General features: G+C 41.7%; 1 protein-coding gene across 5 annotated transcripts; it reads right to left on the bottom strand.

Moving 5' to 3' along the window:
- Nucleotides 1-3740: 3740 nt before the first annotated feature.
- On the bottom strand, nucleotides 3741-26002 carry LOC128258663 (uncharacterized). Of its 5 annotated transcripts, none has more exons than XM_052990431.1 (6): nucleotides 25504-26002; nucleotides 11277-11868; nucleotides 11056-11172; nucleotides 10624-10662; nucleotides 7587-10215; nucleotides 3741-7518 (listed from the first exon to the last, which is right to left on the bottom strand). In XM_052990431.1, exons 2-6 carry the CDS (start codon nucleotides 11736-11738, stop codon nucleotides 6980-6982), a joined length of 3786 nt encoding a protein of 1261 aa, XP_052846391.1. In that variant the 5' UTR covers nucleotides 11739-11868; nucleotides 25504-26002; the 3' UTR covers nucleotides 3741-6979. The 5 variants fall into 5 exon arrangements, with proteins under 5 accessions (XP_052846391.1, XP_052846393.1, XP_052846394.1 ...); XM_052990433.1 differs by lacking the exon at nucleotides 25504-26002 and adding an exon at nucleotides 20002-20499; XM_052990434.1 differs by lacking the exon at nucleotides 25504-26002 and adding an exon at nucleotides 13861-14346.
- Nucleotides 26003-26463: the final 461 nt, after the last annotated feature.

Here is a 26463-nt window from a genome sequence, read left to right as displayed (position 1 = left end):
TAGGAAGGTCGCAGCACACCCGAAAAATATTTAGCTCAGTATCTTGAAAACACTGTTCGACTCGGAGCGTGTGAGTGAGCGTGGAAAACATCGAGCTGAGTTGAGTGGATTCGCCCCGAATCGGTTTCGGTTTGAGTTGAGTTGAGTTGAGTTGAGTGTGTGGTGTGGTTTGGTGTGTGTCACACGTAAATGTATCTGACAGATACTCTACATGGCGATCACGGGTGGAGAGCAGTCCAAAACCTAGAGAGAGCGCTAGAAAGAGCGCTACCGGAGTGAAGAGCGACCAATTTACCTATGTCGAGTTATAGACCGTCAAATGCCGAGTACACTTTCGGATTCGGATGTATATGTATCTGTACCTAGCACTCAATTAATGCGTGAGCCGACCGCACTTCAGGATACTTCAGCTTTTCGACTGTTATACAGTCGATCTGGCACAACTTAATTTATTGTAATTTAAAATTTAATAGAATAAATTGTTGAAAATGGTTTCTTACAGAATGGAATTATCTTCTTAATTGATCTTCTTTACAGATTAATTAATTTTTTAGGGGAATGGCGTCGTTTCTGTTCGTTTTTTCATTATAAAATGTGTATTGGAATAATTAAGAGGTCAAATAAGTTGTTATTTTTTCCAAAAGCTTAACACCGTATTATTTTGAAAACGTTTCTCGAGCGAGCACATTTTATTACTCTGTCTGGCACTTAATACGCACTTTAAGATACTTCAGCTTTTTAACTGTTATACGGCCGATCTCGATGAACTTAATAGTTTCTTCTATTTTCTATCCCCGGAGATGAATTATTTTATCCCAGCGTATGATGTAGGTTCTAAACATGCTTATTGGGAAATATGTATTTCAATATGGAGGGAACAAAAATTACTGTTACTACTACGAGTTTAAAAACCGTGTTATTTTGAAAACATTTCGGCGGTAGACTAAAGAGAAGAAAAAGAAAATTGTAATAATATTTTATTTTTTTTTAAGGATGCACTGCTTTTTACTTATATATGCTGAATAATTTTTACTTTTTTATTGGCCATTTATTAGTTCTAGAATAGTTACAAAGGAATCGTGAATTTAAGAATTGTGAAAGGATAGATCGCTTTTTTTAATGTTTCAAAGCTTTAACGGCCAAAATATGTTCTCTTAAAAAACAAAATAGTTTTAGATAAAAACCTTAAACTCAATTTTTTCACTCAAATATTCAAAAACTTAGATTAACAATATGTTACATTTGTACACCCCCATCATGCGCAGTTCTGATAGGCAGTTCCTTTTCCAAAAAATGATTCCCGTAAAAAACGCACTGTCCTGATTGGTGAGTGCCAAAAAAAATTGCAATAAAAAACGGCATTGCAACTGGCGGGCTGCAACCCTCGCTTCAGTCGCGTGCCGGGCAGCTGTGAGGTTCGAATGCATATATGCATTTCAACCCCTCGTGGACGTGGACTTCACCCCTGCACTCGGCTGCGTTGTGCAACATATTTGCGAACGCTCGGCCTGCCCTCTTCCTCCCTTTTCCTCACATGTTATCCGGCTTGGATGCAATTAATTTCAGCACGTGCCTCGCTGGCGTGCCGAATCGATGACCAATGCCATTGATGACAGCGGAGACGAGGGCGGAAACTGTATCGAAAATCGAACGCACAAGGGAGGTATTAAATGAACATTTTGTGGTTCGTAGTTTGGCAAAAACTCTGCCGATTTTGAGTGGAAAGTGGCTGAAAAATATAGAATTATGGGAATAGATTTGGAGAGTAAGCAGACAATAAAGGGATTGGCAATAAAGTTTTTAAAATAATGAATTTCAGAGGTAAAATTGTTTAAAAAAAAATTGGTACGCATCATCACCCTTAATAACATTATTAAGAAAAAAACGAAATTTGTAAATACATAGATATGTGCTGAAAAAAAATTGCTGACATATTTGTATCAATTAATATTGATTCAGAAGTTCTATATATAATTTCTTTTTACTTTGTGTTAGGAACTTATTTTAGTCATCATGTCAAAAATTGAGTTTAAAACTCTTTACTAAAAATATTTTGATTATTTTCTAATCTACATTTTTTTTAAATAACTTTCTTTTAATACCAATACATAATAATACCAATAGTACCATTACATAGTAGCCAAGTAAGACTTGTAGAAATGTTGAAGAACATTTGATAAGCTATTCAGATTTTGTAATTGTTTTTGCCCTTATTATAGTTCTAAAAATTTATAACTCGCAGCTAAGAGCCTTAACACAAAATGCTGGTCTAAAAGAATAGAATATTTTTAGAATATTTTATTTATTTTACGTCATAAATGCAATTCCAAAAAAATATGTAATTTGAAGACTCAATCGATGGCGAAACTAGATGAAAAGTCTGGGAAAGCCCGCAGGGCGGCTGTTGTTAATGTATGAGGGGTCACTAAGGGTCAGTTTGATTTTTTATCAACAGTAACAACAGTAAATAAGCGCTAAAGAACCCAAAACAAAGCCGCTCGAGCCAGCCGTCGCACAGTCTGTAATCAATATTTTGGCTGTCCCGGGCCGGTCTCAATCCGATGGCCACTGGTCCTTCGGCGGACAAAGCCGGCCAAACGGACAAAGGACGCGGCGAGAGCGAAAGTGCCCATTAGGGATGCGACGGGATGAAATAGCAGGCACTCACATGCGCGTAATTGGAACAGGATTAACAAGGCGTCCCGGCATTCACACAGAGTGCAATTGAAGTTGGGGAAGTGGAAGTGCAGCCAGGCATTGTCCAAGGGTCCGAGGATCGGTTCGAGGCATTTCCGGACACCCTCTGGACGGGGGCGCCCTACACAATGGCCATGAAAATAATCCGCTTTAACTATAAAACGTTGCCAAACAGAAACCAAGGCTGACATGAAAATGAGGAAAATTCCAGCCCTGAATTCTATGCAAAATCGAAAATTAAAGAGCGTTGGGGAGGGGAGGGTTGTGCAGGACGAAGCGATGCATTCGCTCCATTTAGCCAAAGCCATAGCCATAGCCTTCTATGTGGCATATCCGCACAGCACGCGTTTGACCCGACCTGGCACCTCGTTTTTTTCTGGTCTTTCCGGCATCCTCTCATCATGCCAGCGATAATCAGGAAATGTTTTTTGTTGCCATCTTTTTATGCGTGAAACGCACACAATTTGCATGTCCAGGGGGGTAAGCGTGTAAGAGTAAGCATTGGAGTGCCCTACTTTCATTGTTGATTGACATGTGATTGATGTTTCTATTTGCAGTGACAGACTGTCAAAGAGCTCTTAGTCGCTATATGCTACATTCGCACAGAGGAGCTTAACTTAATTAATTTTTACAAAATTTAGTTGCATGAATATCGACGTGAATATACATACGATGAAAAAGGAAATAAGCTTTAAAACTTAGCTAATTATTATTTAAATCAAAGTTTATGTGCTTGCTAACCTTTTTTTTATTATCTTTCGTAGTTTTCAAATAAATAAACTTTAATTTAATTATACTTTATAAAAAATGAGTAATACTTGCAGTGATATTAAACTGAAATAAATCGAACGAAAGGAAATTGTCAAAAACCACATTTGCCCCTTAAAGTATACCAACATTTTCCTCAACACTCGAACGTTTTATCCAAGTAGAAAATCGAATAATTTTAGTATGAAATATTTTTGTATTTATTCATTCTTTCGTACTGTTATTAATTGTGATTCTTTAGAGATATTTTATAGAGATATTTCATATATAATTAATAGGAATTTAAGTTGCATTCAAATAATTATATAATTCTTGTTTTCTGCTCGATTTTGGTTTTTAATGCCTTTTTTTTAGATGTTTCGCATGTAATTGGCGTATAAATATGCATATAGTCAATTATTTCGTTTATTGTGGTATAAGAGGTGAGTGATATATAAGCGTGTATATATCTTGAGGCTTGTACAAAACAACATTTTTTTCAAGTGGGCTTAAACAGAAACACAATCTCCACCTCGAATGTTAAATGATTACCTTTTAATTGCAATTTTAATTGGGCGTAGCTTTGATTGCAAATGAAGTTCGTATCGTTTTTGTTGTTTCATTTTCTAATTTTTAATTATTTATGAGAACCAATTTTGTACATTTTGTGTATATGAGAGAGAGAGTGGGGAAACAATTTCGTAGGACATACGTATAACAAAGGCTCTACATGATCTATATAGGGCTGAATTATAGATAATTGTAATTATATAGATTCATACATTTGAAATATTGATTGCAATAAAGGTATACGATAGACTTATTGAATATATAATGGAATATATATTTGGATTTGATTTCTAGAATTGATCCTTGAATCATTTGTGTATGTGTGTTTGTGAGTGAGTGTGAGTGTGAGTGTGTTCGACCTAAATCAGAGTCACTTATAACACTAAGAAGCAGTCATTTATTCTCCATTTAAATTTACGTTGTGTCGTCACGTTCCTTGAATCCTGAAACAGATTTCAATTACTGTACAAAGTTGGGCGCTTTAACCATAGGCCATAGGTTGTTCGTATGTATAAATAGCTATAGCTATAGCTCTCTACGACTACGTATTTATGTATGTGTGCTTTGTATAAATATATATCTATATACCTAGATGCATCCATATCCGTACTCCATATCGTAATATATTACAATGCTTGCTCAAACAAAAGGTTCGGTAAAATATATATCGAAATGTTTGGGGTTTCGCCAAGTCCTCAGCAGACTCTCTATAAGAAGGTTCTGCTATTTGACCTCGGCTGTCTTTTCTATGAGTTACGAGTATTGTATATATAGTAATTCATTCAGTCTCACAAATAGGAAAGTATTATGTATGTTGCTTATTTAAGTAGATTTCTGTAACTGTCTCAAAAGTTGTAAGTCGATGAAACTATGGCGAAAATAAATAAAAAGATAAGTTCAAGGATTGAATCCTTGAAAGCTCAACGAAATATTGCACAAAATGAATGATTGCACAACCAACAAATGTGAGATTTAAAACCAAACGGGAAATAAAAAATCAATTTTGTGTTTTTGTATAATTTTGATTATCTTCTTTTATATTTTCCATGTAAGTAGGCTTGTCTCATCTTTTCTGCGGTTTTGCTTTTCTTTAGAAATATTATGCGTATATATATAAATATTGCATATGCTTAGAAATCTTAAGTCTATCTTAGCCTAGACCTTACATGGCTAAAACATCGCATCGTCACTCTTTTCCTAACTCCTGCTTGCTTTGTATCAAATACAAAAAATACAAAAACTTTTGCATAGTCTTAGTCTCAATGATCGGTATTCTTGCGAATTTTCCCGAACTCCCCACCCCCCACCATCTCGTACTTTACAAGACAAATACTTAAGCATTACGAATTGGTGTTGTGTCTTACAGATCGAAGCCGAGCACAGGACTCAGCCTTTAATTTACAGACCTTAATGGCTAGTTTTATCAATATGCGCTTAATAGATTTATATATGTAGATACTTAAAGCTAGTCAGCCTCATTAAGATTATAAGCTTAAGTTTAGCTAAAGATTTCATATATAATATTCAGACGAAAACGAAGACTAATTGAGAGCGTAATTTTGGTAAAGTACAATACGAGCAAAATTTTTGGATTCACTTTTTTGTTTGTGGTTAAGGGAGTTGGAATTAAAGTTGGAGGAAGGTTGAATGATTAAGGCGCAAAAGTAGTTTGGGGGAAATATCCTAGACTGTTATACTAACGTGTATATATTTTATATATGTTTAGTGTGGTTTACAATATAATTCATGTGTTTCAAAATACAAATACAATCGTAAATGTAAATGTGGACAAATGGAAACAGTCAAAAGCACCGATTTTTCAGCTAAGTTTTCTTTACGATTTTGTTTTTCGTTTCTTGCTTAGTTTTTATATGTTTTTGTTTTTCGTAATAATCATAGTAATCATAATAATGATAATGGTAATGGTAATCCCTAGAGGTCTATGTAATTTTAAATAGCTAGGCGATACTAGTTCAACAGATGCCGAAATAAGATTTCCTTCTATGTACAGTTTTGCTATCATTTGTTTGTTGCTGCTGTTCCGGTTGTGTATATTTAATAAAATACATATAAATATATAAATATATATGTATAATATTGATATATTCATATATAAAATACGTATATTAGCTTTTCAGATCTGTTCATATCGTACAGAGATGATCGACTCTAAGCAAATGTTTTCGGTTACTGTTCTTTTCCGCGGGTTTCAGTGCTAACGAAATTCAAATAAGGCAACTTGAATCTATGTATTGTATGAGTAATGTATCCTTAATTATGATTTTTTTTGTTTTGTTTAACTTCTAACTGTGTAATCTACTGCTACAGGTGCGCGCCTCAACAAACAAACAAGCAAACAAACAAACAAACAAACAGAGAGGGTGAGAGAACAAATCAGAACTGGAAAATCATCGAAAGTCAAATCTAAATGCATTTCCTCTCGTTCGTTCTCAGTTTTCCACAAAAATTCTCTCCTGCTGCCGGCTCCATTTATTACCCCATTAACAATCGCTTTCTGTGTTAACCAATTTTCACGTCCTTTATATGTACGGTGTGTATATATATAAAATATTTATCAAAAATAATATGCCTTTAGTGCTCTCCTGCCATGCTGATAATGATGAGAAGAAGAATTCAGGGGTTTGCCAATTGGTGAGATCTAGTTTTCATAGCGCGAAAATGAGATTTCAATTTCAGGGGGCGGGGGGTGGGATAGGGGGATTAAAAATTTACGTGGGATCTTTAACTATATACAACTATATAATAATACCATTACGTTTACTTGTGCTGTGTTTTCTTTTTTCCGTTCCCGTTTTCGTTAACGTTTTCTTGGGGACGTCGTCTGTCTGTCTGTCTGCCTGTCTGTTCTTAACTCTATTTGATTTTATTGCACTTGGATTCCATCACTTCCTCTGGTCTGCAGCTGCTCCTCCTTTTACTCTACACTATGGTATATACCGATGCCCTACGTGCACTCGATGATCATGGGCTGGTTGGAGGACTCGATGACCGAAGGCCTGCTCTCCTGCGCCTGCACATGCTGGCCATGCAGATACACGCCCGTTTCTGGCAGGGATTTCAGTCCCTTGGGCGAGTGTTGCTGCTGCTGTTGCTGCTGCTGCTGCTGTTGCATCTGCAAGGCATGTGGGTGGCCATGTTGCAGCAGGCGGCTGGGCGACGACTGCTGGTGATGCGGCGGCGGTGGTGGCAACTGGCTGGCGGTGGTCAGCAGCATGGGTGTCGGACCCACCGAGTGTTGGGCCATCAGCAAGTGGGGCGGTGGCACTCCCTGCTGCTGATGCTGCTGCTGCTGCTGATGTTGCTGATGCGACTGCTGCTGGTGCTGCTGCTGTTGCGGCGCCATGTGGCTACCCAGGGGTATCAAACGGGGCGGCGACTGACCTCCATTGGGTAAGTGCCTCAAGCCCGGATGCACAGCGGGATGCATGTGCTGAGTCAGTTGCTCGTAGGCTTCCCGGGAGTCCGGTTCGGGATGGTCCTTATCTGGGGGTTACCACAAAATGTTTCCATTAGTATAAATACTTTTAAGAAGTAAGCTAGTGAAAACCTACCCAAACACTCCGATGTGGCCGCTGCTGCCATCGCCAGCTCCTCCTCCAAATTGTTGGGCTTGCAGCTGGTGGTCTTCCAGTGAGTCCTCAGTCCCGAGGCACTAATGTACTTCTTGTCGCAGCCCTGGCACACATAGGGCCGGTCGTTGGTGTGCAAGCGCTTGTGCAGCTTCAGGTGCACAAACTGGGTGAACTTCTGCGGACAGAGATCGCAGGCGTAGGGCTTTTGGCCACTGTGCAGCCGCAGATGGGTCTTCAGGTTGGAGGTGCTCGAGAATCTCTTCTTGCAGATGTCGCACTGGTGCGGTTTCTCGCCCGTGTGCACCAGGTGGTGCTTCTGCAGGTGCGCCAGCTGGGTGAAGCTCTTCGTGCACACGTTGCACTTGAAGGGCCGTTCGCCGGAATGGGTGCGCAGGTGGACCTTGAGGTTGCTCAGCTGCCCGAAGGTCTTGCAGCACACGTTGCACTCGTAGTGCATCTTGCCGTCCTTCTTCTTGAGCGGATAGGGCAGCGATCGGTAGCCGCGCGAGGCCAGAGAGTTGGGACTGAGGGGACTGCCGCTGCGGGGACACGAGTTGCCGTCGGGACTCAGGCTGCTGGGCGGTGAGATCCTCAGCGGCGATAGACGCTGCAGCGGTGTGAGGGGCTGCATCAGCGGATGGTTCAGCATCTGGGTGCTGGTCTGCAGCAAATGCAGATTGGAGGCCGAGCCCGCTCCACTGGAGGCATTCGACTGGCGGTCGAAGGGGGAATGGGAGCTGTGTGGGGGCGAGTGGAAGGTGGAGGTGGCCGCTGCACCGTAGTGGGGATACCCCGGATAGCCGGGACTGGGCGAGTGGCCACCCGCCTCGCCAGCGCCCAGATAGGCGGCATGCCTTGAGGGCGAGAAGATCACGTTGTGGTGATGGTGGCTGGGCGGCGGCGGTGAGCATTCTCCCTTGATCAGCGTGGCCCGGGACATCTCCTGATCGCCGACCACCCCAACGGCCGACGCGGACAGCTGCTCGGGGTTCTGGCCGAGATTGGAGCTGCTGTCGGGACTGACGGCATTGCCGTACCGCTGGGACTTCTTGTAGCTGTAGGCCATCTCCGTGGGCGAGGTGGGCGGCGGTGTGGCCGCATTGGCCTGACGACAGGCATTCGCTGCCGCTGCTGCCGCCTCCAGGCGGTGCTGGCTGGTGAGGATGGTCTCCAGGATGCTCGACGAGGGCTGGCCAAACCGCATGTACCGTTCTCCCGGCGGATCGGGCTCGTAGTAGGGCTTACTCAGTGGGACAATGGTGCGGGTCTGACCGCCGGAATTGTGTTCCAGTACGATGACCGTCGAGGAGGCGGGTTGCTGATTCGATTGTTCTCGTTCTTGGATCCTTTCCCTTTCCCTCTCCCTCTCTCGCTCCCTCTCCCGCTCACGCTCACGCTCCCTCTCCATCATCAGCATATGCTCATCGCCCAGGTGGGTGGTGGTCGAGGGGCAGATGGAATCGGGTTCCGGGTGCATCGCCTGCTCCTCATCCTCCTCCTCCGGCGGCAGCGACATCTCCTGGTCCACCTCCTTCAAGATCGGCTCCTGTTTCACGCAGCTCTTGTTCTTGAACTCGTACTTCAGCGGCATCTTGACCTTGAACTTCCTGTACTCGTTCTTGTCCGCCTCACAAATGGGCGTGGCCGTGGGCGAGCCGTGGCTGTTCATGGGGTTGGTGGTGGTGTTGGCCATGACCACGGCCACTGGTGGCGCACTGCCCGGCTTCTGGGCCTGGGCAATCACTGTCTCCTTGGGCGCGATGGCCTTCTTCGAGCAGTCCAGCACATAGTTGTGCTCGCTCTCGCTGTCGCTGGAGTCCTCGGGTGGTGTGAGTCCATCCTCGTGGCACTCGTTGCTGTGGTAGCCCTCATCCGATCTCACCGACCGCACGCTGCCGTCCTGAGGGGTCATCTGGTGGTCCAGGCCGGACAGCGGTGAGCCCGCCGTATCCTTGTCGCTGCTGGCCAGGGGCGATCGATCTTGGCCAATGATCACGGAGGCGTGGCGGCCGTGATGGATGTGCGGGTGGTGGGAGTGGCAGGAGGAGGTGGTGGTGCTGACGTGGGCGGGTGGGCTGGAACGGCGGCAGCATTGTGTGGCAGGCGGGGGCGGGGGCGTGGCACTAGAAAGGGAAACGGAACCGGCACCATTCGCCTGGCCATTTGCCGCACCCACGGGCAAATGGAGACCCATCACGTAGGTGATGTGACTCACGGCCACATCGGCGGGAATTTCCGGGGCAGGCATCGAGTACCGCGGCTTGCCCTCATCCCCCTCACCCTCACCCTCCCTCTCCGCCGCCGCCTCCTCCTCCTCCACCTCGTCCACCTCCTCCTCCGCCTCCACCGCCTGCTTGCAGGCCCCGAAGATCGTCGTCTCGGGATCCACATCGTAGCCGAGGCGACTGGCGAAGTCCTTGCAGTACCACACCATCAGCTCCTCGTTGGGCAGAATGTCGCGGGTGGTGTAGAAGTAGATGTTCTCCTGGTGCTGGCACGCCACCAGATTCATCACGGACAAACTGTAGGCGGAGGCCACGTAGCGCATCCAATTGGATTGCGAACGATCGGAGCCATCCAGATAATAGTAGTCATCGTCCTTGAAGATCTGCAGACACAATGAAAGAGCAAAGAAAGGGGGGGAGTTTAGAGACATTCTGGAAGGTGAAAGCCAGAAAGGATAACGACAAAAGACGCACAACAAGGAAGAACAAATAAAGAGCGTTCTAGAAGGTAAAAAGATTTAAGGTATGTATGTGTTTGTAAAAACTTTTAAATTAATTTCTTTTTCAGTAAATATGTTAACTTAATATCTCTTTTCAGATATATTATATATTAATATAGTTACTTTTATAAACAAAAGTTTTTTAAAACACATTAGAGATAGTTAAGTAGTGCAAGGATAGTTAGAGAAAGAATTTGTGCTGATTGGGGGATTAGTGGGGGAAGCTGGTGTAAAGTTACGGGTTAAATACAACAAATATAAATCAAAGAAAGCATAAATCGTGAGTGGTACCTTAATATTCCCGTAGGTTATGTGGCGTGTTCCCTGCACCTGATTAACCACAATCGAATTGAATTGTTTTCCAAAATGCAAAATTTAATTTTGAATTTATGTTCGTTTTTTTTTATACATAGTTGTGTTCATTTTGGTTGGGTATTTGTGGGATGGTTTAAGATTAGATCACATGAAATAAAAATTGAAGAGAAACGAGTTGGTTAGTTGCATATTTTTTATTTTATTTTTTTCGGCTGGATGATTGGATGGGGAAGCATGTTTCTGGTAAATGATTATGATTTGTTTGGGGCAACACTTGGTCCTCTTTTTGTGGAGGAGATGTGACCAAAGAAATGGCAAACAAAATATATGCAAATGAATAAGAAGCCCACAACAGATGCTAAGCCCTTCATTGAAATGAAGCAATCGAAAAGAGATGAGGATGCTTACCCGCCAGAAATAGCGCGCCTTATTCTTATCATTGGGATAGTTTGAGGTTGGAATGCCTTCGAATGGGCCAAAGCGAGTGCCACGTGGGATGACCCCGCTGCTCCAAACTCCTTCAGTCTGAAAGTGGCAAAGAAGATCGGGAGAATAGGGTTAGTTCTATATATTTTTTACTTTAGAATGTTTGCCAACTATATTAATTAGATTAGGGACTTCGTTTGTACCTTAACATTTGGCGTTGAGTAGACCATGGATGACTTTAGTGTCAGGCTGCGCGGCAGTGTCTTGTCCGCCCGATTCGGAAGTCCCCGCTCCGCCTGGACATCCGGTACCAGATAGACGGCCAGCCGCTGAAAGTCCTCCTCCCGCATCCTGGTCACATCGTAGTCCTGGTTGCCATCCGGCGTCGGACTGCGACTTCGACTGCGACTGCGCGCCCTTCTCGCCGACAGCTTGTGGTGCGGATGCGGATGCGGGTGGGGATGCGAATGCGAATGCGGATTTGGCTGGGCATGGGCATGGGGATGCTGATGCTGATGCTGGTGCGGATGTGGGTGGTTGAGAGGATGGCTGTGGGCGGGATGGTGGGGCTGGTTGGCTGCCTTCATGATGGCTCCTGGCTGCTGCTCCTGCGGATTTTGCGGTTGCTGCTGTTGCAGATGGTTGTGGTTGTGATGTCCATGCATGGCGACTACTAGCTAGATAGTTGCTCTGCTAACGCTATATATATGTTGGTCTATATATATATATATATAAAGGGGGTTCAGTGGTTGCTGCTTATTCTGCTAGTTGCTTGTGATTGAAGTTTTACTTGATCTGGAATGGCACAAAGGAACGGAAAAAAAACGGTTTAATTATAGACATAATTTTGATTTGGCGCTATAAATAGAGGCGCCTAGGACCCCGTACACCTGCACCCCATCCCTATTTGGAAAAGCTTCGCTGGGTTTTCACAGTGTTGCATTCGTGTTATCGTCACTGAAAAAAGCTATCTGCAAAACGGCAACGAGTAGCGAGTGGAGGGGTCATCCAGAAAGGGGGTTGGGTGGCAGTGAGTGCAGTTCAAGATTGCGGCCTTAGTAGAGGTTACACATTCACGTTCAGGGGCACCTGCACCACCACCCCTCCCAACTCTTTGAAAATGAAATGAAAATTCCTCGAAGACAACTCACTTGAATTATTCTCCTTCATTTGGCTGCCGTTGCTGTATTTTGTACTCTCGTTCTGCACTTGCATTGGTTTTCTCCCTACATTGCTTTTAAGCTAATTACAAATATTTTTCATTTTGTTTCTTTTTTGTGATTCTTAATTATTATAGAGCTGCTAAGTGATTGTGGGTTATATTTTGTTGTTGCTCCTTGCACTGATTTCGATTTCGATTTCGTTCTTTTCATTTGGATTTTTGTGTGTTGGGCCCGCAAATTACGCATCACTTTCTATTTCGTTCTCTCGTTACGCATACGCCGTGTGGCCTGCCACCAGCCCTTGAATAATTTTCCGGCTGTCCGGCTTGGCTTGACAATCTACCGCGAACCTCAAGCTGCTGCTCAGCCAGCATTCTCATTTGCACTGCGACATTAAGTTTTTCGGCCAAATTCGCCAGGCGGAAATTAAATGCAAACGCATCTGCGGCAGCGACAGCAAAAATGCGAACAAAGATTGAAGCAATAATTTGTATTTGTTTGTTTTCTTGTTGTTTGTTTAGCAGTTTTTATTTTTTGTGAAGAAGAGCTAGGGAAACGTTGACGCCGCCAACCGAGAGTTCCTACTACTGACCCACATCCAACCGGCATAGACCCCGAAAAAGCTCAAAATTGCAAGTCCAAGTCCCCTCACAAACACACACTGACACACAGACAGCAGCCGGCATTGCACCAACACGAATTGCACTGCAATACGAACGCATTCCGCAAAAGATTCTCAAATTCTCGCTCGGAAAGTTCTCCGCTAGAGAGGGTTGAGAAACGCTTTCCGGCGAAAGCTTCTGGCTCGGTGGTGCGGCTGGTCATATAGTGGTTGCATCGGTGGTTCATTGGTGGTTGCCTGTCGACTATTAAAAATGTTAGTTTCCTTCTGTTTTTTTTTTCTTTTTCGGACATATTTAGCTGCGCAATCATGAATTTATTGTGCAAGGTTGGCCAATCTATTGCTTCCTAGAATTATGAAAGTTACGATGGGCTGGGTTTTTGGGTCTCAACAACAAGTTGATGCAATACAAGTGCTTGATCGTATTTTTTTTTTTTGATTGCATAATTTAATATTCAACACCAAAGAAACTAAATAATAAAAAACAAAATAATCGTAATATGACTCCCAAAGTATTATAAAATTACAGTAAAATTAAAAAAAATAAATAAAAATTAAAATTCTATAAATTTATTTTCATGGCATAATGCACTTTGAAAACATAAAAGAATTAAAAAAAATAAACTTATATTTTTTATAACACAAGTAAAAATTTGAATTAAATTGAATATTTAAACTCAAAAACAGTTTTTATCATTAAAATAATATAAAAAATAAATTATAGCAATTTAAAAAAAAGTTTTGATAAATTGCAAATGATGTTGAAAGGCAAAACCCATACTAAACAAATATGGGTAAGTTGATTGTTGCAAAGAGGGGTGTACTCCATCAAATTCCCTAGCTATTTGCTTAAATGCAGCAGGAAATACCAGGAACTCTCGTTCTTATCAAACTGCTAAGCTTAACCATTTGCTCAAAATGTTATCGCGCCCCCCAATCGCATAACCTGGAAGTTCACTTTGATGACCATTCAGTGGGGCGGGGGGTTTGTTGTGGACTCACCCAATCTGTATGGATTATTTAGACAATAAATATGGCTATTTGTGCACCATAAAGGGCTTCAACTCCCCCGTGAACCTCTCAAGTGGGCCAAAGGAGATACCAAGTGGCGCTGATCCCGTCCGCTTGTAGAACTGTACGCACGTAGAATGCGAACTATACGCCCGTATGCGAATGTGAATGCGAATTTACCGAGCCCCGGCGATCGAAAGCGACACGGATGCAAAATTGCAACACTCTCTGTGTCGCAAATGTGAATGTGTGCGTCCGATGATCTGATGCACTTGCACTTGCACTTGCGAATTGCATTTTGATTCTGTTCTGCGAGTGCGGAAATGTGCGAAAACGATCTGCAGAAAGTGATTTCTGGCTGCTCGTGATTTTCCCATCCCTTGTGCATTTGCTTTTTTTCTAATTTCTGAGTGGGTTTGCCAGCTGGCGCCGCCAGCCAAAAATATGCAGACGAAATGAGGAAGATACAAGCTAGTGGGCTGTGCGAGATACTTTCGATTTTCGAGGGAGGGGCAACGGCGACCCTTTGCGCAATTACAGATGCGTTTGCCACACTAGGAAGTCGAAAGTCTTGTCATGCATACCGTACGAAAATCAACAATATTTTACTTAAATCAACAACTGCAACCGTGAGCGTAACTGCAGATAGCGCGCCAAAAAGCTTTTCCCTATCGCTGTGAAAATGAAAATAAACAGCTGCATGTGTACACACACACACATTCACGTGGACATTAGAAACAAAAAGTAAAAATCAGTTGGCGCTTTGCGTTTCTAATCATCGCACAATTGCATTTGAAGGACACACACTCGACGCGAGCGAAATTAAAAATAAATAGCGTACACAGACCAAGACATAATCATAAAAATGAAATGAAACAGAAGCGGGAGCGGGAGTATGAGCGGGAGAGGCAATTGGTCAGTGTTTCAACATTCAACTTGAACGCCGACGACCCGCGATAAGCGCTCGGCCACATTGCGCATACGCCATGTCAGTCGACTGCCGCATAGTGAAAGAAAACTTCCGCGAAGCTCCTATGCTCGCAATGCATCGCATCGCATCGATCTTTATCAGATTGCAATGCGGGAAGCGATTCGAACCGAACAGAAATGAACAGAACCCCAAATGGGGTCTCATACCGCTTGGAATCGGTCGCTCAAGGACAAAGCGAACTGTACTAACCGCACTAATGCACTACCTATATATAAGTACATAACAATATGGTACTATATGTATGTGCACGTTCTACTGATAACTGCACACTGCCGAAGCGCCGCAGTCATAAATTGTTCGCCATCTCCCTCTGTCTAAGTAGGAAATCAACGAAGCTAAGTAGTTTCAATGAATAAACAAATTTAACGATGTTTTTTTCAAGTGTAATGTAAATATTTATTATTTGCCCATATGCCAGGCATGGAAGTACTTCAAAAGGGGTTACGTTCTTTTACCTTCGTTTTATTAGATATTAGAAAATCTATTAGTATTAATTTTTAAAGATTTTTTTTTGTATTTTTTAATAAGAAAAAATTTTTAAAAATAATTATTTTAAATTCTTTCTTAATAAATAGAAATATAAATATTTTATATATATTATATTGATCTAACGATTTATAACAGAAATACAAAAAAAACTTTCTGCTAAATACAAAAATAGGTAAAAACGCATCACAAATAAGTGGTTTATTCTAATTTAAGCCCATTTTAATTTATTACTTTTATCTCTTCCCTGGTTTATTTCTGGTAATCTAGGAATTAAAACCTATCAAAGGCGGAACAAGGAATTGCTTTATTTCTGTTTACACATTCTTAGATCTTTTCCCAGGGTCTGGTCTATTATGACATCAAATTCGCAACACTTTCGAGACGGTTACAGTGCCTTTGGACTGGGATTCGCTTTGCATGTCTAGTACTCGATATTACTCGCAGTTAATCCATATTTTCTGTTGTTGGCCGAGATGATTTGCAGTCATTCAGTGCCCAATAATACAGGGTGTGTGTGACAGAGAGGGCACAACCCGGAAATGTAAACTATAAAGGGGTGGAAACGCGGGAAAAGGGGGGAAAAGCGGGGAGTTCGCATTTAGTTTTATGTGCATGCAAAACGAAACGAAAAGCGAAAAACAAAACGAAGGGGGTGGTGAGGTGGGGCAGCTGATAAAATAAAATTGTGCGCTATTAGTCTGTGTCTCGCTCTCGCTGTCTGTGTAATAATAATTTGTGTGAGCTTTTCAGCAAAAAGGGAACAAAGGCGGGGGGTGGTGCTTTGGGGGGTGGGCCGTTCAGCTAGAGCATCATCATCATCATAACCTTGAGTCACAAGTCGAGAATGTGCATGCGAATTGAATGCGAAAACAACAAAAATTGCCGCATTCGTCTCACCCATCCGCATTGCAAAATAAATAGAAAGAAAAAAATGAAAAAAAAAACAAACAGAGGGAGGGGGTGGTGCACTGTGGGTGTGTGCAGGTGATTATCTAATCAGTGTGTCGTGAAATTAATATCAACATTTCAAGGACATTGAACAAAAGGTATGCCAGTTATTTTTATGCTGATGCTTCGGTGAAAACAAACCACCACCCACTCATAATCCACCCCTTTGGCTGGTTAGGTATTGTGTTGCGGTTTCGTTGCACTTTAACCTTGAAAATGTTGTGCATTCTTTTGTTTTTGTTTCTGCTATTACTTTGATTTGCGCATGTGCAAAACGAATGCAATCTCCACCCCACCAACAAGCGAGAGTGAGAAAAGGCGATTGAACCGCTCCCACCGACAAAATACTTAACCGATTCCCACTGTACATTCAAATCGTTTCACATTTTGGCAGTTAATAAACGTAAATTTTAAATCAATTTAAAATTCACTCCAGCACAATAAAAAACAACAAAAATAAAAGCGAAAGTATGTATACATATTAACAAAAACAACATATTATTAATGCAAAACAACAAAAAAACGTTGAAGTACGTTGTTCATTTTTTGTACCACATTCAATTCAAATTCTCCAAAAACAAAAGCTAAAAACGAAAGTATTTAATTAAACAATTCCCAAGAAATACGTTCATTCATTTTATTGTTGTTTAAAGTATTGTAATTGAAATAAATGTGCAATGTATTTGATTTTCGTTTTTAAGTTTGTATAATACATTATTAAGAATTTCGTTTATTGATTATTTGTTTTTTTATTTGAATACCTTAAGTACTTTTTATAATTTATTTCATTCATTTTGTTGTTAAATAAAATTGTCGTTTCTACCTAGGTCTGTGTTTTTAATAATTTGGTTGTATAACTTGTTTTAAGCCTGCGCTACAAAATTATCTTTTTGTGCTTGACTAATTATTTTTTTTAACTTTTACTGCTGCCTTTTGTAAATGATAATAAATCAATAGAATTTTTTGTTGTTTTTCTTTTATTTCTGTTTACTTAGGCTTCGACTGTGCCCTTGAGTAGGCTGCCTACATATATTATCACTGTTTGGCGTTGACGGAGGTCAAATAACCATAAATTAAGTGCTATTTTCGCAAGGGGGTTCCGCCCTCTTTAGCCCTATTCACCCTTTTTCCCAGCATTCTTCTTATCAATGCAGTTTTTCGCTTCGAGTGTTTTTTTTTTTAGCTTCGTTAAGCTTTTGGTTTGCACTTTGCTTCCTTATCAGTTGGCAATTTTTCGACCTATTGCGCAGTGAAAGTTTTCCATTTGCATGCTGTTGCTGTTGTTGTTCCTGATATAGTAAATGTAAATGTGTTTGTTTGCTGTTTAATTAGGAATGATTAAACTTTGCAATTTAAATGGGCGATAGAGCAACAATAGAATGCAATTGAAGGGCATTTCCGTTTTATCAACTTGCTATCTTTAAGTGTTTTGGGAGATACAGTAAGTGCAGCAAATCGCAAATATTTATTTTAATCTTCTGCTTCAAGTCGTCCTCCCGTGGCTTACATCATCTAGTGTGCACAAAAGGGTTAACGAACCCAAAGGTCAAATGCTTTTTACCCAGACATAGACGCCGCAGTCGACGCAGGCAGCGGCTGAGGCGTAATGCAAATTCAGCTGCAGCCCAATGATGTTGCCGATGATGTCATGGCTACCAGCAAAGAAAAAAGAACAATAAGAATGTGCATTTTTATTTATCCTGTGGCAAAAATCAATAAACCACATGCTGAACAACAATTAAAAGTGAATAACTTTTAAGTAAAAAACCCAGCCTTCCAGCCGAGCAGGAAGCAAATCAAGGTGCCTCCTTTGGGAACTCTCATTGCTGCAGACGGATCAGGACTCATCGCCGGAAGCGGCTTAAGTCCATAATCCTGTGGGCGACACATTACCTTGACGACAGTTCCGAATGGAAAGGAACGGAACGACAACAAACACGACCTACGACAAAGCGATTGAAAATGCGCATAAATTCGACAAAGGAGCAGCCAGTGTCTGCCTCCCATTGGCAAAAAGGAGGCGGGCCGGCGGTGAGGGGGCAAAAGATTGGTTGCCAGACCATGACAACAACAAAAAAAGTCAAAGTAAAAAAAAAAACATACATTCGCACAGGGCAACAAAAATAAGGGCCAGACAACAGAAAAGGCGAACGACCCTTTTCAGGCATTTTCAGACGCCAGACGACGCCATCAATGTGGATGTGACTACACTAGGAAAAAATATTGAATGCTATAGCATTTTATCAAAATTTTGCACATCAAGTAACCCCGACCAAAATAAATAAAGAAATATAAAGTTACATAAATAGTTCATAATAATTCAATTTTCGCAATTCAAAATCACAAAAATATTAAAAATAAAAATTGTTTGTAAGAATAATTCTTAAACAACCGTCAAACAAAATCGGATTAAGTGGAATTTTTATAAGAAGTCCATGAGTAAAAATTAACAACACAAAATGCAACTAAGCTTGCTTAAATTAATTTTGCCTATACTTTCATGTTATGTTTTGGGAGAATGTAAATTATAATTTATTTAAGGAAATTTTATTGGTTGACCGTATTGTTTGTCATAAAATATTATTTTAGCAATCCTAAACGCTTTATTAGTTTTTAAATCCTATCAAAGCTATGAAACTAAAAAAGATTAAGGTGTTTTGAGTTATAATGTTTAAGGATTGTCAGACATTTTTGGTCAGTGTGTTCCGTTATGTTGGGGCAGGGCCCAGGCTTCGAGCTCGGTCGACTTCGGCTCATTATCCTTTTCGCTTTCCATACATAAATCGCTGGAGCTGCGGCTGGCGTTCAATGAACTCCGCCGGGCACGTACGGTCGTCGTACCCGGGCAAACGGATACACACCCAATACGGAAAGCGAAACACACACAGGACGACGGCGACGACGACGACTACGACGGACGTCGACGGAGGCAGAGGCAGTGGCAGAGGCAGAGAAGTCGATAGGGACAGAGGCAGTGACGCAGGCAGCAGACAGACGCGAAGGTCCTGCGAATCTTGGGTTGGGTTCGCTGCTCCCTTGGGCCCCGCGTGAACGTGGACGTGGACTTGACAGTGTGCAGTGTGGAAAACTCCTCTGCCGCTGTGGAAAACTCCGGTCGTGACTGCGCTGCCGCTGAGGGCAAGGACCTGTCGACTGCTGACTGCAGTTGAGCCGAGCTTCTGCGCCGACGTCATCGTCTGCCCAGGCAGGCGCAGCAAAGTTTCACTTTTAATTTTTTCCACCCATTCAGCAAAAGCGCCGCACGACCAAGGCCATGCGAGCGAAAGAGACAACGGCTGGTGTTTGTGTCTGGGATATAAGGACATAAGTTCGCCATTGGGTTGCTTTTGGATGGGCTGCTCTGCATTGGATTGGATCGGGTTGGGTTGGGTTGGGTTCCCCGGGGCGGAGTGCATTACTGAACTGAACCGAACCGAACAGAGCTGAACCGAACTGAACTGAGCTGAACTGAACTGAACTGTGTGTAGAGAAAGGTTGTTGAACTGCGTCGGCAGAGGCGAACTTTCACAACGAAAGCCGAAACAAGGAGCCAGTGCGCTAGGACATGGTCAGCACAAAAGCAAAAGTAGATTTTATGCTAAAAAATACCCTTACCCTTGTTAAGCCCTCTTTGGTTATTGCACAATTTTGACTAATATTCTGTAATGATCTGTGTCCTTAGGCAAATCCCAACCCATAGTTACCTTTATTTTTTTTTTGGTTATTGCACAATTCAAACTCAGTCTCTTTGTGTGTTATGGCCTCAGTCTTAACGGCTCTGTTTCAGGTGTTGGCCAGTTTTTGGTTGCTTTTTAAGCGCGACTTGAAGAAACTGATGTTGGCGAAGGTGTCGCGAAAGTAGATGCGATTGAAGTATAATGGCCTGCGCTGATCGACGTGTGAACACATTGCACCAATTGGTGGTATCTCGGGCTCCTTAATTAGATACATTGACTTAACACTTAACTAACGCACTTAAGCACTCTATGTACTATTCTTAACGCTTTTCGCTTGCTGATTGAACACATGTGTGGTTTAGCTTTTAGCTATAGCCTTAGAGCCTTTAGCTACTATATATGTATATGCACGGTGTCCTGATGATTTTCTCTGCTGCCGTTTTGGTCCACGCAACGCGGCTGTGCCATGAGACATGACCTGCCCAACGCGTTAACATCCCGAGTCAGGACTGAAATAACGGGCTGCAAAAGCTGCCAGCTCCCTTCGATTTAAGCCAAAAGCGGCAGCGAAGTTGGCTGCAACGTCGGCTGCTCTGCCCGTCGACTGCAGACAGTAAACAAGGCGGTTCTGGGGGAGGGCGGCATTGCTATTGGCACTTGCACTTGGCATCAACTGAACTCGCCCAGTGCGAAACAATAACAACAACAGGGCCAGAAAGGCAGCAGGAACAGCAGCAAATGCAGCAAAAGCAGCAGAAGCAGCAGAGGCAGCAAGGGCGGCACTTTTCAGCAGAGCTTCGATTCGGCCAGCATCGGGCTTGGGTTCGGGTCTCTAAACTGAACACAAGGGGTGGATCTCTGGGTCTCAGAGCAGAAAAAGCCACAGTCAGGGTTTATTTTCAAACACAAAACATATTGGGTTAGGTCAGTTTAAGGATTTTTCGGACTCACTCAACATTTGGTTATGTTACTGAACAGGCAATTTGGACCCTGTACTTTCTATGTTCATAAATTATGATATTACTTATTAAATTTTAAAACATATTTGAAGTTTATTAAACGCCTTAAACAATGGTACATTAACACTTATTATATCAAGTATTCTGATCCCTATTCCGGTGGGTAACAAAATTTTGTCATCTATGTATGTGCAAATAACTGAAATAAAAAAAATATATATTTCTTAAAATGTAACTATTTCTTCTGAGCAGGTAGCAATTTCTTCAAGTGCATTGCAGACCTTACAAAGCTCTCATTGCACTCTTTTGCTGCAATCTCTTCTAACCCCATTGGACTCTCTTTTTGCAACGCATGCTCGGTGTATGGGGGTTGTGCTGCATTCGATTGCAAATTGACCGTTGACAATGAACTAGAGCTAATGCCGGAAGTGTCGCTGCCAGGGACATTATGCTGAAGTATTCGCCTGAGCTTCATAAGTACAAGACCTCTTCAAAGTTCAATTCTGCTGTGTCTTTTTTTATGAACTTAGCTGCCAACGAAATAATCATAAAGTACGCCAAGCACGTTTTTAATGACCAGCAATATAAAACTGTAAAACCGAAAAGTAATAGGTGGAGTACAGCCGGTGAATGTACCGTTAGGTTAATAAAAAGCCATTTTGTCATAGTCAAATTACGAGGGGCCGGTAAATTGGGGGATTACGTATTCATGGCGCGTAAATGAGCATAATTTGGTTTCCAGCTTTATTGAGGGGACTGGGGGGCAAGAGTATAAAAAAACACAGAAATATACACAATAGTTGGGCAACTCCAACGCTCCCTGCATTCTAACCTCTCACTCTTTCATCTGACCATCAGTGATCGTTAGGTTACCAAAGCACTAAAAAAAAAATAATGGTATCTAATTTTATATGAATTGTAGTCTCCAAGTGGATGTTTGTTTTACAAATTCCACGAATTTTTAATGATAAACTAAACCTCTTTTTATAAAAAATATATAATATATTACAAGTTTTTATAAAATCATTTTATTGCTATACAATAACTATAACATTCCACTACGATATTTTACAAGACCAAAGATTAAAGTAATTTTGAATTAAAATAACATTTCAATGAAAATATATGAGGCACAGAACCCGATTTTGCTTAAAAATCTATTTTTCTGAGTGCCTGAGGTCACAGTCGGTGCACAGAAAACAATAACAACACCGACACCGACACCAACAACAATGTGGGCATTTACATTTACAGCTAAACATGATAGTGTCAAAGCAGCAACAACAAAGGCGACAAAGGCAACAAAACAACAACATTGACACAGAACCTGTCGCAAGTTCAACGTCAAGTCGAGGTTCGTAACTTGGCTTCGGCTTTAACTTCGGCTTTGGATTCGCGTTCGGGTTTTGAGTTCTGCGCATGCGCCTGTGCTCTCTCCTCTCTATCCGCAGTGCGTGTGTGTGTGTGAGTGCTTGTGTGCTTTGGTTATAACGCGCTTGAGTAGGTCGGTCATTGAACTTGTTTTCTTTTCATCTGCTGCTGCGCTGCTGCCACTTCATTCGCTCCATTCTTTTGCTTGGCCACACTTTCTTCCTGGTTCGCTCTTTCTTTCTACCTGGCATTTTGCCACCTGTGCGTCGGCGTTCTCTTTTGCCGAGCGGCTCTCTTAACCCACCGTTTTACCTGGGAGGCTGCCGCGGATGACTTGGCAGCTCCTCCATTCCTATTCCTCATCCTCTTCCTCTTGTGCGTGGCAAGTGGCCAAGGTAGAAACAATTTCAACCGAAGATGCAGCTATGGCAGAAAGCAAAAGGCAAGAAGAACCGCCCAAGGTAAATCCACGAGCGAGTCAATAACCCTGGCTAAAAAAAGCTGGCCAAGAGTAAGAGTGATTTGATTCCCTTTTCATCAGGCCTTAGAAGTGGCAGAGCCCCAGGCACACCGTACAAAAAATATTCCACACTACATTAACTCAAACCAAGAAAGTTTTCCAAGTTTCATAAATGATTTTCACTACTGGTCTTTTGTTAAAGTGATTAGTTTCAATTCCTTTTTTTCTTTCTACATTTAATCTTTTCATTAGTTTTATAAAGAAGTTATTTCAATTCTTAAAAAATGTCTATAATCAGGTAACTAAAGACTATATAAATACCTTAATATTTTAATTTGTTAACACATTGCCAAAAATTGTATTAAGTAATTGAGTTTTACAAAACAAAGTACTTTATGAATCTAGGTAATCAATCTTTTGGTAGTCAATTGACAAAACTAGAATCAATTTAATTCGTTTGATGGCCCTAAATAGCTCTACCAGGAATCAGGAGTAAACTTATTGTAATTTGTGTTAAAAGAACACTGAACTAAGTTCTGGCTTGACTCTAATGTTTTTTTTTTTGTTTAATTTATTTTAAATAGAGCACTTGTTAATCTCGTGTTTCCAGTGCAGGGGCAGAAGAACTGGCTGAGTGCAAGAACCTTTGGCTTGCTTCAGTTGAGCACGCCATGTGCCCATGAGCATTTGCCAGTTGAACGCCCTTTTCACGGCAAATGATTCCCGATGCGCGATGCCTGTACCACTGGGGGGATCAGGGAACCAGGAGGAGGTGGCTCAGATAGAGGAGTTGCCTGTTGCAACCTGCCCCAAACCCAGACCGAGCCCCTGGCCCAAGGATGAACAGATCTGAACTGGTTTCCTCTCCTGGTCATTGGCTTCTTCTGCTGCTGCTGCTAGCTGAAGCGGCAGATTCACTTTTCGAGGGGGCCATTGGGGAGGGGATTCTCTAATTCTTGGCCTAGGTCCTTGGCCTCTCCCTATCGCTCTATCTCGCTTTCGCGCACAGCTTCCTCTTGGGCTTGAAATGAAAACGAAATCCGAGCGAAGGCAAGTTTGTTGCCTAAGTCATTTGTTTTGAGGGGTGGGGATTTGTGTGTGTGATGTGGCCATCAGTCAATGAACTCTCGGCATGCGTGCCAAAAAAGAAACAACAACAAATGATGAAGAAGCTATTGCCGTAAAAGAATCAGAAGAATTGCTTTCATACACAAACTTAGATGGGGGCTAATTTAAATTGCAAAATAAGGCAAGCTGTTTCCAAGCTATATATGGGGGGATTGAGATATAACTCATTTCGTATGCCATTTGGAATTAAGTCAGGAGATTGACGGCTCTGTGAGAGCAGGTGGCCATCGACAGTACTTGGACAGCTGCAACTGCTAATGACCTTGATATTGAAATTATCATCGTGTGATTTCGAATCGCATTAAAAATTCGCAATGAGTTTTGATTTCGTTTGATCAGTTTCGTTGTGTTCATTCATCTCGTTTTGATTTCGATTTCAATTTATTTGTTTATACATTATTTTATTGCTGCTGCTGCTGCCGTTGTTGCTTTTATCGTCGCCTGTTGGAGCGTGTTAGCGTGCGATCAGTTGTCGAGTCATTTAAAGTCAAAGTCAAGGTTTTTCTGCCTTACGTCGCCAATTATCTGTCGCCATCTCGCTCTGCCGCTCGACCAGCCTATAATTCGCTCTCTATCCCTCTACCGGCGTGTTTACCCCCATTTTGTTGTTTGTGCGATTTGTTTAAGCCCAAACTGGTTTTGTCTAATTATTTGTGTTGTGAGTGCTATATTGTTGTTTTTGCTGATGTGATTATTAAAAAATATATATTTATATATATGTGAATATGTGGTCAGGAGAGAGGGGTGGTTTGTTATATATGGTTTTTCTAATGAAATGCCAGTTCCCATCATTCTACCATCACCCATTTGCGGCTAAGAAATTTTAGCTGCTTATGCCATTTTTCTAGCCTGTCTGTAATTAATCATCGTTCTTTTTTTTATTTACTTTTTTGGGCTTTTATCTGGAAACGTGTTCTCGCCCAGTGCGACGAACGATTATATAACCTTTCTATCGCAAATTGACGATTAGCATAAATTGTATGTGAAAGCCTTCTTCGTGGTCGCAAGAATAATAAGATGTTGCTGGCTGCTGTGTAACATCATGGTTAAATTAAACGCCAGTCATAAATTATGGTGGTTGGAGTGCGAGATTTAGTAGAGAAAAAGTTGAAAATCAGGAATAGAACTAAGGCAATTAAGATGTCAATAAAAAAGTTGAAATAAAGAAAAATTATCTAAGAATAAATTAAAGGAGAAGTTCTGAAAAAAAGTTTTGGCTAGAAATTAGAAATTAGCTAAGCATCAATTTAAAAGAAAAGATTTAATTAGAAGTGAATACAATGATATGCAATTTATGGGAAAAGAACAATAAGTTTAAAATTTCAACTGTCATAATAACCCATTATAATAATACGCAAAAATTTCATGAAGCTTCTTATACAGATAAATACAACCGAAGAAAGCTTTCTTTACAGAACTTTCGGGAACTGCTTTGCTAAGCAAACATCTATCTCGCAGCTTAAGCCATATACCCATAAAAACCCTTCGCCAAAACGTGTAAACGAACAACGTTAGCTTCTCAACTGTATAATTGACTTTTTACCATAAAAAGGCAAATTAGAAAAAAAAAACTTTTAAGTGCATATAAGATAAATCAGTTGAAATACTCACCATGTTCAGTGTTTAAATGCATATCCGTTCCGTATTGTTGAGGTTGCTGCTAATGTTGCGGCTAAATATAAATCCATTACGCAATATATCCAATCCGAAGCCGAAAAGTGCTTGCTGGCTATTTAAGTTTCAATTTAGATTGACACTTTGTTATTCTTAAACTTTACGAATATAGTTAGCGAACTATATTATTGCGATACACAAATGCACTGGTTGGGGAATTGAACTAATTTGCTTAGGTCTAGTGGAAATTTGCATAACTACAAGGGCAGTCTTATGGATGTCACTTTTTGTCAATTTTTGATGCACACAAATCACGTTAGGCGGGATTATATGATAGCTTCTTGGTTTCAGAACTTTTATTGGGTGGGTACTATAAAAATAGTCTGGTGGATCAGTGGTCTTTTTGCTGTCTTGAAGCAAGTAGAAGCGTAACGCGTGCGTCTTACGAAATCATGTCTCGATCGTTTTGTTGCTTACGGGAAACTGAAACTACGGATGAGTCGCGGTGCGACTTCAATGTCGATGTCGTTAGAGGCTTCTGAAGGCAGAGCAGTGGCAGCGCGGCGACTGCGCAGACAGATAGACTTTTCAGCATTTCATTACACGGCCTTACGCACACACTCGCACGCCCAGCACTCTCTTCTTTCTCTTCAAACACACACACCCACACATACACAGGTAGAGACCAGCTCAGGTGTCTCAGGTTCTTGATCGCACATTTACACTGATCAGATCTCAGCGCTCTCCCAGCTCTCTCCCCCTCTCTTTCTCTTTCTTTCTTTCTCTCTCTCTCCCTTCCTCTCGCTGAGCGCAACAGGCCAGAACTTTCATTCAAGGTGAGCGCGCGGGCGCAGGTATCTCTTTCGGCAGCACCACTACTAATGCCGCCACAAATTCCGCCACTCTTTTTCGCACAAAATACACGGACATAGTTCTAAACTCGTCTAACACACAAAA

Source organism: Drosophila gunungcola, assembly GCF_025200985.1.
Source record: "Drosophila gunungcola strain Sukarami chromosome 3L unlocalized genomic scaffold, Dgunungcola_SK_2 000003F, whole genome shotgun sequence".
NCBI lineage: Eukaryota > Metazoa > Arthropoda > Insecta > Diptera > Drosophilidae > Drosophila > Drosophila gunungcola.
The sequence above is the reverse complement of the archived record's forward strand: the minus strand, read 5'-3'. Positions and strand labels throughout refer to the sequence as shown.

Coding starts and splice junctions, on each gene's coding strand:
- LOC128258663 (XM_052990431.1), bottom strand. CDS start 11,738: ATGCATGGACATCACAACCACAACCATCTGCAACAGCAGCAACCGCAA. Junction 11,173..11,276: donor ACTCAACGCCAAATGTTAAG/GTACAAACGAAG, acceptor TGCCACTTTCAG/ACTGAAGGAGTTTGGAGCAG. Junction 7,519..7,586: donor GGCCACATCGGAGTGTTTGG/GTAGGTTTTCAC, acceptor GGTAACCCCCAG/ATAAGGACCATCCCGAACCG.